Below are 11,732 nucleotides of genomic sequence, written 5' to 3'. Positions count from 1 at the left end.
AGCCCAGCATGGTGGCGTGCACCTGTAGTCCCAGCTACTCAGAAGGTTGAAGGAGGAGGATCACTTGAGCCCAGTAGATCTAGGCTGCAATGAGCTAGGATGGCGCCAAAGCACTCCAGCCTGGGCGACAGAGCAAAACCGTTTCTCAAAAATGAAATGAAAATGGTGATTTCTCAGGAGGACCACACTGTGTCGACCCCTTTATTCCTGCTCAAGGAGGAGGCCCCGCAGTGACATGGAGGGAGCTGCTTTGCTGAGACTCTTTGTCCTCTGCATCTGGTGAGCTTGGCTCAGAGTGCTGAGGTGGGAGGGAGGGCCCCGGTCTGGGCTGCACAGTTGGGCAGGGCTTGGGCTGGGCCTGGGCCATCTGGGTTTCTTTCAGGAACCAAAGTCCCTTCCCAGAATTGACCAACCAGCAGACTCGCCCAGGGAGAACCTGCTGTATCCTAGTCAAGGCTAACGGGCAATATCCAGCCTCAATTCTCAGCAGAGGCCCCAGATCAGGGTTTGAGCCAGGCCAACAATGACCAAAGAGGATGGGATCCTGGGTGCAGCTCCTCACAAGTGTCGGGCAAGTCTGAGGCCGCAGCTCTCTCTGCCCTCCTGCTCCTCTGCTCTCTCCTGGTCCTCCTGTGTCCTCGTCGTTCATGGTGTTGAAATGGCTGCCCTGGCCCAGGGAGTCATACAGTGAGCAAAGCAGGAACAAGGGGAAGGGAACCCCCTCTCCTGTCACCCCTGTCCCTTATAGCAAGAAGCACCCAGACACCCCTCTGCATACGGCCTTTGTGAACTGCTGCCCAGGACTGGGTCCGCCTTCTACCCTTGGTGCGTGGGGTCCCAGAAGACAGACATCTGTGTGTCTGAACCCTGGGATAAAGGCAGGAAGGGGAAAGAGGGAGGCGAGTGGCTTTTGAGAGGGGGCTTTTGTATGAGAGCTGGAGGATGGAACCCCATCAGGGGGCCCGGAAACCACTGAGCTGTTAAAATAAAGGCTGCAAACAAAGACCAGCTGCTGGAAGTGGGTGTGCCAGGGAGTGAGCAGAGACACACGGTGAGAAAAGAGAAATGGTAATGCCTGGAGCCGCCCCTGACTGCGATGGGCCTGAAGCCGTATTATTAATAGTAATTATAGTATCATTATTAGTCATTTTCATCTTATTTGTATCCTCCCTCTATCTCTCCTCTCCACCTTTTCCTAACATTCTATCACCAGTTTTATGTCTTCCATTAGCAACTTTGTAGCTGTAAACAGTTTACTTACAACTTTCTCATGCCCTCAGTTGTACCCAGTATTTCTTGACTTCTCTCTTTAAAAAATGACGATATTAATCTTCCTTCTCCTTCCTTCAGTGCTTCACATCCCAACTGCTACCTTTGTGCTTTAAATTTTGTACTAATTGGTATTGGTAACAAGTATATTTAGTTCTCACATTTCCATGTCGTGTATATGGTTTTTTTGTCCTAAAGAAGAGACTACTGAGAGCCAGTGAGACTGAAAGAATGGGCATCTTCATGTACTGCTAGTTTGAGTGTGAATTTGGTACAATGTGCATACAGTGTGGCTGTAGGTATAAAACCTAATTCTACTCCTACGCATATCTTAAGGAAATAATCTCAAATGTGAGCAAAGTTTTAGGAGAAGGAGGATGTTCTTTGTAGCATAAATTACATGAAGAATTAGAAACACCCTGTCCATCAACCAGGAAGGACAGCAGAGGGGACAGGGCAGCACCAGGAGGGCTCGCAGCCACAGCAGGGGCTGAGCCTACATCTGAGTAGGATCCAGGTCTTTGTGGGACAAAGGACCTAGAGAAGCTGACGTGGGGGACAGGCTGTCCAATACTGCAGCAGCAGTGAATTCACCAAGACGCATTTTAGTTGAGCACAGAGTGTGAGACACGGATTTGCAATGAGGAGTCATTTCCCATGAGCGCACATGACTGAGTATTGTATATTGAAGGAGAGCACAGTCATTGAAGACATGGGGCTGAAGCTAAGTAGTCCTGGCTCTAGCACTATTGTGAAAAACACGGGCAGGTTCCCTAACTTTGTGGATTCCTCTGTGTTTGAATGGGGAAGGTGGTTCCCATCTCCCGGGCTGTGTGTGGTCATCGAATGAGACACATGTAAGGAGCCCTGCACATCACAGACACGCAATACACACTGGCTATCATCAACCAGTTATCACACATGTTCTCAGGCCCAGGTCATTGTCAGAACCTTCTTCCCCATCTCTATTCCTGTGTACGGACTCTGTAGTTTTCTGTAATGATTGGCTGTCCCTCCTCTGATTATCTTCTCCTCATACCCCAACAGGACAAGCGGACTTTTCCTTGGTGTGGGAGTGAGGGCAGAGGAAGCTACAGCGAGGTGAGTGTCTGTAAATAGCAGGTGATGGGGACTCAGTGACAGAGAAACAATCTGGGTTAGGTTGGTCTTGACATTTGCTGCCACCCTAGAAGGATGTGCAGAGCCCCGGCTGCTCAAGCCTCCCTCTGTCCACAGGTAGCTCACATTCAATCCCACAATTTGTTTTCTCCTCCTCAAGGGTGCAGCAAAACCATCCAGGTGGGACAGATACAGGAGATCCTCAAGGTAAGCCCCTCAGTGACCGGGCTGCTGGCACCATGGACCCAGGTAGGCTCGCCTCCTCTTCCCTGGCTGGTTCCCACTCGCACCTAGCATGGAGGGTGGTGCCTCCACAGCTGAGTGAGCCCCAGAGGAACCCAGATGGACAAGGAGACCGATGAGTCTGCTCCAAGCCCCAAGAGAAGCCGCATAGAGTCCCCCGACCCAGGGGTCTGTGGGGCCATCTGCATCCTGACGTCTCCTCGGGGAGGCACGGCCCAGGAGCCCACTTCTTCTCTATCCTGGCACTAGCAAATGTCTCAAGTGGGGCAGGACGGCCTTGGGGAAATGGAACCAGCAGGGGAGGGGAGTGGGGGGAGAGCAGGGTCCAGGAGGGGAGGGCTGGGAGAGCAGGTTGACCAGCAGCCCCGACCTGTCACCTCCCACTCTGCTCCCAGCTGACCCTGGGTGTTTCTAGCCGAGGCTGGTCCCCTCCCTCCAGCTCTTGCCCTGCACCAGCCCCTCTGCTCTGAGTGGCCTTGTGGGAATGTATCAGGCCTGATCCAGCTTCCAACTTAACTGGACCCCAGTCTGGCCTTTGCCACGTCCCCTCTGTGTGACCTGGCGCTCCTTACCTCCCCTCTCCTGTACCATGAGAATAATACTTCTCCATGTTGTCTTGAGGATCAAATATGACACAGCTATCTGGCCTGGCTGGTGCCTGCCACACGGTAGGGCCTCCCTAAGGGCTGGTTCCCATCCCCTCTACCTGTCTCCTGTTGATTCCAGGTGGAAGTCACCCAGTCCTCCCAGCTGTGTTAGGGGCACCCGCCCTGCCCTGCCCACCACAAGCACCTGCTGAGCAGGGATGACTGCCCCAGGCAGGGGTTGAGTCCAGTCATCTAAAATACCCTGGTCAAAGAAAAATCTGAGGCCCAGTAGAATTTTAAAGAGTTTATTTGAGTAAGAAAGAATTCTTGAATTGGGAAACAGCAAACTGGAGGAGGCTTCGTGCTATGGTGAAAAAGGGTGGGAGACAATGTTTATCAGGTGAATATGAAACTGCAATAAGGACATGACTTGATTGGTTGCACTTACAAAACTTCCTGTTTTGGTTTACCTTGTTGGAAAATCCCTGGTCACGTTGGTGCTGGTGAGTTTAGGGAGGTCTCCGAACGCAGGTGAGACCGGACCTTAGCCTTGCCCAGGTTTTTGACATCGAAGAGAGAAAAAGGTTAAGTCCAAGCAAAAGCAAAAGCAAATCAGCCATTGCAAAGCAGACGCGCAGGCCCGGGGTGGAGGCAGGCGGACTCAGAAGAGCCAGTCGGGCCCAGTGTGGTTTGGGGTTTCTGCCTTTGCTGGTTTATTAAATTAAGGGGTGGAGTAAGCATAAGGATTTCTGGGAAGAGGTGGGAATTTCCTGGAACTTGAATGGGGTGGGTACCACGCAGTTTTGTACCAAACACAGGCATACATGGAACTGCTGTGGCGCGGATGGGGTGGGGGTGGGTTTAGTGAGACAAGGAGGGTATGATTGAGGTGAGGCGAAACGTGTGAGCCCGACCCAGCACTGAGTTAGATCTTTACTGGTCTTAGCCGGATTGGCCACTTCCTGTTTGTCAGGGTCCTGTGGGCCCGTCGCCTCCCCCCTGTCCTTGCAGCTGGCTTCCCCTCAGCAGCTCCTTCTGTGTCCGTCATGGGAACCCGCTGCCTGGAGTTCTGTTTTCTGTGACTCCCAGTATTCCCATCTCAGCATGGCCGGCTGTCAGCTGGCTGCTCGTGACTGGCCAAGGTTAAGTTTTGTTTGTGTCTAACAGAAGCGCCCATCTGATGTGACCCCAGTTCAGTTTCCCACAGCTTGCAGTTTAAGGGGGGTGACAGCCGTTCTCAAGGCCTCGTAGGTATTGTTTGCCCAGGAATGTTTCAGAGCTGGATTTTGTTTTAATTTTGCTTTTATATCCACCAGCCCCACCCCACCAAGAAATATACAGATTTAGTGCTGGAGGTTCCCTCCATCCAACCCTGGGTTTCCTTCCTCCTTTTGGTGAAGAAGGAAAAAGAAAAAACAAGACAAGTCCTCGCCCAGCCGAGTCAGCACTGCGTTCATTTCCCTAAGCCCCATTTCCTCAGGACGGCTTCCTCCCCTCACTGAGTTGCAGTGGCAACCAAGTCAGCCCTGCTCAGGAGCCGCCCTGGACAGCAAACTGGCCTGTGCTGAGTCCTGTCCAAGACGAGGGGAGGGCGGGGAAGATTAGAAGCCAGGAGCTCCTAGGCCACCCCGGATTCCTGGGCTGGGCTGGGCTGGGCTAGGGGGCCAAGGAAGAAACTGTCCCTCCAAAACAGGATGATCTGTGGTTTAATACCAAATCACAGGCATTTTTAAAACACAAGGAGTCTTCGAAGCAATGTCAAGGAAACGTTGGCCTTGGAGTCAAATCCTGAGCTTCCTGCTTGCTGGTTTTGGGCGGTGACTCTCGCTGTCTGGATTTTACTTTCTTCTTCTGTGAATTAAGAATGGGGCCCCTTGTGTGTCCACAGCAGGAAACAATTTTACACCATGTCTTGGTGCACACACAAATACATACTAGTCCCCAGTCCATTATCTGTAATTCCATAATTTCCAGATCCCTGCAAACCACACATTTTGGGGGCAGCTGACTCCAGGAGTAATCCTGCTCTGTACTGACTCGAGTTCTTTGTAGGCCTACCATTATTTACCCCATTTAATGTGAATATTTGCTTGTTTCACTGTTGAAACATGTGTGGGTTTGATTACGGGGAGCAGTCCAGCCTCTGCTGGGAATGGTCAGGAATATACCATATGCACCCCGTGTCCTTTCTAAAATAGTGAAAATTCGGAATGCCTAAACACATCTGGATTCCAGGCATTTACATAAGGGATATATATTTGAAATAACTCACAAAAAACAATACTCACCCCTGCTATGCTTGCTACATTCTGATATTTTCAAATCGATTTTCTTTTCAAAATGCTGCTCTTGAACCAATAGACTAATTTCATAACCCAATGATGTGTTGAAACTCACATTTTGAAGACAGGGGTATAAAGTGTTTGACACCCAACAGGCACGTGGCAGATAGAAGTGATCACTGGGATGTTTCCTCTTCCTTGGCCTGGAAGGCTCACTTTGTGTTGGTTCTGAGCTGAAAAGGATTCATTCCTCCCCAAAGCACCGTGGCACTCCCCTGGTGTTTCAATATTCTCAGGCTGCTATGGTAAAATATCACAGGCTGGGTGACTTCAACATCTGGTTTTTCTTTTCTCACACTTCCAGAGGCAAGAAGTCCAAGCTGAAGGTGCCAGCAGGGTTGGAGTCTGGGGAGGACTCTCTTGCTGGGTTGTGGAGGCTGCCTTTGTGCTGTGTGATCATGTGGCTTGCTTGTGTCTCTTTCACTTCCTACAATAGGACACTAGCCCTCTAACAGGATTAGAGTCCTACCCTTGTGATCTCATTCAGTCTTAATTGCTTCCTTAAAGGCCTGATCTCCAAATATAGTCATCTGACTTTAGGGCTTCAGCATATGAATTTTGGGGGCACACAATTCCCTCGATAGCACTGATGACTCCATCAAACGTATCCCACACCACAGCTGTCCTGGAAAATTAACACGTAACCATCTTTTACACAATGGCTGTTATGCTCCCCTACACTTTCCTCCAACCTGATCCTTTTTTCTTTCCAACTAGAGAGCAACGTTTCTCTTGAGGATTACCTTAATTATTTCCAGAAAAACGTGAGCCCACAGGAGATGCTACTCCTGCTGAGTGACCATAAAGCCTGGGAGAGAGTGGTGGCTACTGCTGAACTGCCCAGGTAACCTCCATGGGGTTATCTCCATTGGGAACCCTGGTGATGCCACCCAGATCTCCCTTGGACTAGTTTTCCCTGACAGACACACCTCCTCCAGGCAGGCCCCTCTGCTGGGCTTGAGGATGACCTTCTCGGCAGTCCAGGAGGAACATTTCCTCCCAGTCCTTCGCTGGCAGTGAATAGTCTCAGGCTGAGGGGACAGGAAGCCCACAGGGACAGGGTCATTTCTGCCATCTGCTGGTGATGGGAAATTTGCGAGTTACTTTCCCACTTTCAGCCTTTCTTCATCCATGGAGTTTTATTGTGAGAAAAATGAGATCATGCATGTAAAGTACTCAGCATAATGACTGACACATAGTAGGTGCACAGTTAACGTTAACATCTTACAAGGTTGGTGGAAATAGACCAGGGTCAAGGGTCTTCCTCTTGAAGTCCAGCAGCACTTCCTTTGGGACAAGTCCGAAAAATCCTGACTTAATTGATGTGTGTTCCTGGGGATGCTGGCTGGGGCCTTTTTTCTCATCTGAGGAATTCCATAAAGGCGGCAGGACCTTTCTGCTGGTCCAGGATGCTGAGAGGCTGGAGTGGAGTTGCACAGCGCTGGGTCTCTTTCCGGCTCTGTCTGTGCCCAGTCCCTGGGCTCTAGGCTTATGTCATGGAGACTGGGAACTGTCATCTGTCCAATAGAAATAGCAAGTCAATGTCATAGGAGTATGGTGAAGGCCTTAGAGTGAACTCCAGGTCAAAGGTGGGGAACCAAGACCAAGATCCTGCCCAAAGGCCAAGAGAGACCAGGACCAGTGTCAGAGCCTGGGGTCAGGATGGAGCAAGAGTCAGCCTTGGTTGTAGGACAAGTAGGAAGGTTGAGGCACCAGGGCTGGGACTAGGGTGTGGCAAGAGAGGCACCAAGGGCTTGAAACTTAAGGAGGTCATGAACTTGCAGAGGACATGTGAGTGGGAGAGGAATATTTCTTCTCTGTCGGGATGATCCCAACACTCATGGACATAGAGGGTCATGGCTGCCTGTGTCTCTCACACCCTGCCTGGGAACTGGCAAGTTCTGGGCTACCCTTTGGGATCTTCTTCTCTTCTACACAAAGAAGCCCCTGACGATGGCAAGCAGTATGCCTTAGAGACCATTTCCATAGTAGAATGAGTTGCTGTCAATGTATATAATTTCAGGGGTACTGAGCAGACTCACAAATCTCCAACCAAGAAGGAAAACACTTCCTCTACCCTCTTGTCCAAATTCAGGTCTTTTCAGCATTAGCAATTTATATAGATGGTTCTGAAAGTGTCCTGAGTCTTCTAGAGGTTCCATAAAATTGCACATGGCCTTGGCGTGCACACAGGTGAAGCTGTCACTGCTAAGGCATCAGTTAGGCTGGTGACATCTGCGAGTGAGACCTGGAAGGTTGGGGGTGCAGGGGGCAGGTCAGGAGGCAGTAAGGTGGCTGGAGAGTCCATGCGGAGCCAGAATGAATACCCAGATCTCCCACTCCGGTCAACTGGGGCAGTGCCCGGACCCAGTAGCCTTCAGCCAGGTGAAAGGGCATGAGGCCTTGGAAGGGAGCAGACGCCAGGCAAAGTGATCTCCTGTCTCTCTGAGGTTTGGTTTTGTTTGAATTTATAGTACTCAGAGGTAGCCAGACGGCAATATCTGAGGGCACCTTACCTTTGACGCCACCTGAACATTAATGGGGATTCCTAAAATCATCTTTAGATTTTATAATTCACTAGAAGGATTCATATAACTCACTAAAAACTGCTATTTCACGATTGTGGTTTATCACACAGAAAGAACACAGATTAAAATCAGCCTAAGGAAGAGACACACAGGGCAGAGTCTGGGAGGGCTTCAGGTGTGAAGCTTCATTGTCCTCAGGACGCTGTGATCTCCTGTGTCAATGTAGGACAAAATACATGGGGTGCTGCCAATCAGGGAAGCTCACCCAGTTAAGGAAACATTCCTGTGAATCACATGGAATCAGGAAGGAAGCCTTTATTCAGGATGGTTGTTACAGGGGAGGGAGACCGAGTCCAGCTCCAAACACAGTAAAGACAGAGGGGGAGTCACAGCCAACACCAGGGTGAGGGGCGGCAGATGGAACAGGACTGACAGGAGACACCAGAGTGTGATGTTCCTGCCAAACTGGCCTAACAGGATTCTCGCTAAAGGCAGGTCAGACACTCACCCATCAATGGTGGGAGTGAGGAGCATGATCAGATAGCAAAGAGTGCTCAGACAGCAAGCAGGGAGGACCCTCCCTAAACCGACTTGGGGAGATTCTTGCTGAGCTGGGCAGTGCAAGTCCAGCAAGCAGTGGGTGGGTGTGGAAGGCCAAGGTCGGCGCCTAGTGGAGAAGAAGCTCTGAAGCGCCCCGCTGGAGCTGGTCAAGGAGAAAGTCTTTCTCAACCCATGTCTTAGTGTCCAGAATATTTGCTGGGGTTGGATCACAAGCTGCCCTCATGACTGACCTGTAGTCTCCAGCCCCTCCCTGAGGTCTCACACCTTTAGTCCCCAGGTCCTCTGGAAGTCAGGAAAGACACCAAATAGCGCCAAATCCCATCATCCATCACATTGCTACACTGTCCCATGGCCAAATCACCAGGCAAAGAAAGATGTTCCTACCAGGCAGGACACTCCAGGAGCCTGGAGATCACTTCCCAGGAGCTGAGGACAAAGGGAAGGCCTCTCTTTGGGAAAAGTTCATGCTTCACTTTGCTGCCATCCTGGGAATAAGGTGTCTTTGTCCCACTCTCACGGCTCTTTGTTCCTCTGCAGAGTTTTCCCCTCTCCAAACATTTTGGCAGTCACGGTGTTGACCTGCCCTTGAGTGAGGAGGCACCTTTATCAAACACCTACCACGAAAGAGCATCTGAGATGCCTTTAAGATATTTATTTCCATATGGAATAAGTACTGAGGGGTATCTATGATGAACAAAGCATGTTTGAGCTTAAATTCTCTTCATTTGTAAAATTTGTTTCTATTTGATTGATAGTGAGAGCTCTGCAATTTACACAGGATAGAGATCGCATGGAGCCGATTTCACAGACAGGGAAACAGCATTTCTTAATCCTTTAAACTTTCCTTGTGCAGGGATGAGGCAGATGAGCTCTATAAAGCTCTGAACAAGCTTATAAGACACATGGTCATGAAAGACAAAAACTGGCTCGAAGAAGTCCAGCAGCACAGAAAGCGGTTTTTAGAAGAGTTTCCTCGGTTGGAAAGGGAGCTTCAGGATAAAATAAGAAGGCTCTGCGACCTTGCAGGTGAGGTTCAGAAGGTCCACAAAGGCGCCACCATCGCCAATGCGTTCTCCAGCACTCTCGGCGTTGCCTCTGGTGTCCTGACCTTCCTCGGCCTGGGTCTGGCACCCTTCACAGCGGGGAGCAGCCTTGTGCTCTTGGAACCTGTGACGGGGTTGGGAATCGCAGCCGCCTTGACCGGGATTACCAGCGGTAGCGTGGAATACGCAAAGAAGCGGTGGGCACAAGCCGAAGCCCATGAACTGGTCAACAAAAGCCTTGACACGGTGGAGGAGATGAACGAGTTTCTGTATCACAACATACCCAACTTTATTTCCTTACGTGTCAATCTTGTCAAATTCACAGAAGACACTGGGAAGGCCATCCGTGCCATCAGGCAAGCTAGAGCCAACCCTCACTCAGTATCACATGTCCCAGCCTCACTCCACCGGGTCACTGAGCCAGTCTCAGCTACAAGCGTTGAAGAGAGGGCTAGAGTTGTAGAGATGGAGAGAGTTGCTGAATCCCGCACCACAGAGGTGATCAGAGGAGCCAAGATCGTTGATAAGGTCTTTGAAGGCGCCCTTTTCGTGCTGGATGTAGTCGGCCTCGTGTGCCAGTTAAAGCACTTACATGAGGGGGCAAAGTCAAAGACAGCTGAGGAGCTGAAGAAGGTGGCTCAGGAGCTGGAGAAGAAGCTAAACATTCTCAACAAGAAGTATGAGACTCTGCGCCAAGAACCGTGACCACAGGGCAGGGCAACCACCAGGGGAGAGATGCCTGGGATGGGCCAAGACAAAATGCAAACTTTTTTTTTTTTTTTTTTGAGACATAGTCTTGCTCTGTCGCCAAGTTGGAGTGCAATGGCGCGATCTCAGCTCACTGCAACCTCTGCCTCCTGTGTTCAAGCAATTCTCCTGCCTTAGCCTCCCAAGTAGCTGGGACTACAGGCGCCCACCACCACGCACAGCTAATTTTTGTATTTTTAATAGAGATGGGGTTTCACCATGTTAGCCAGGATGGTCTCTATCTCCTGACCTCTTGATCCACCCACCTTGGCCTCCCAAAGTACTGGGATTACAGGTGTGAACCACCGCATTTGGCCCAAACCCAAACATTTTATTAGGGGGATAAAGAGAGTGAGGTAAAGTTTATGGAACTGAGTGTTAGTGACTTTGGCATTTCTGCAGCTGAGCACAGCAGGGGAGGGGTTAATGCAGATGGCAAGTGCGGGAAGGAGAAGGCAGGAATTCTGGAGCCTGAAACAAGGGAAAAGTGGGAACTGGAAAGTGTGGGGAATGGGAAGAAACAGTTTACTTTAGACTAAAGAATATATTGGGGGACCCAGCACGGTGGCTCACGCCTGTAATCCCAGCACTTTGGGAGGCTGAGGCAGGCAGATCAAGAGGTCAGGAGATCGAGACCATCCTGGCTAACACGGTGAAACCCCGTCTCTACTAAAAATACAAAAAATTAGCCGAGCATGGCGGCGGGCACCTGTAGTCCCAGCTACTCGAGAGTCTGAGGCAGGAGACTGGCGTGAACCTGGGAGGCGGAGCTTGCAGTGAGCGAAGATCACGCCACTGCACTCCAGCCTGGGTAACAGAGCGAGACTCCATCTCAAGAAAAAAAATAATAAAAAATAAAATATAAAAAAAAGAATATATTGGGGGAGGAATAGAGGGGAGTTGTGCAGGAACCAGCAATGAGAAGGCCAGGAAAAGAAAGAGCTGAAAATGGAGAAAGCCAAAGAGTTAGAACTGTTGGATACAGGAGAAGAAACAGCAGCCCCGCTATAGACCCACCCCCAGGTTTGATGTCCTTCCAAGAATGAAGTCTTTCCCTGGTGATGGTCGCTCTGTCTTTCCAGCATCCTCTCTCCCTTGTCCTTCCGGGGCTGTGTCTCAGTCAGCCAGTGGCTTCTTGATGATGGTTGTTGGGGTGGTTGTTGTGTGACGGGTCCCCTCTAGGTTACTAAAGGGTGTATGTCCCCTGCTTGAACCCTGAAGGGCAGGTGGTGGGCCATGGCCATGGTCCCCAACTGAGGAGCAGGTATCCCTGAGAGCTCAAACTTCCCAGAG

General features: G+C 50.5%; 1 protein-coding gene across 1 annotated transcript; it reads left to right on the top strand.

The window, feature by feature from the left end:
* Positions 1 to 235: 235 nt before the first annotated feature.
* LOC101006107 (apolipoprotein L1) lies at positions 236 to 10,397 on the top strand. The gene is given in 5 exon segments (NM_001302101.1): positions 236 to 279; positions 2,317 to 2,370; positions 2,549 to 2,595; positions 6,278 to 6,404; positions 9,503 to 10,397. Coding segments are annotated over 5 exon segments (1,167 nt in total).
* The last annotated feature ends 1,335 nt before the right edge of the window (positions 10,398 to 11,732 follow it).

This window comes from Papio anubis, chromosome 16, assembly GCF_008728515.1.
Source record: "Papio anubis isolate 15944 chromosome 16, Panubis1.0, whole genome shotgun sequence".
NCBI classification, from domain to species: Eukaryota; Metazoa; Chordata; class Mammalia; order Primates; family Cercopithecidae; genus Papio; species Papio anubis.
This window is presented reverse-complemented; position numbering and strand designations above follow the sequence as displayed.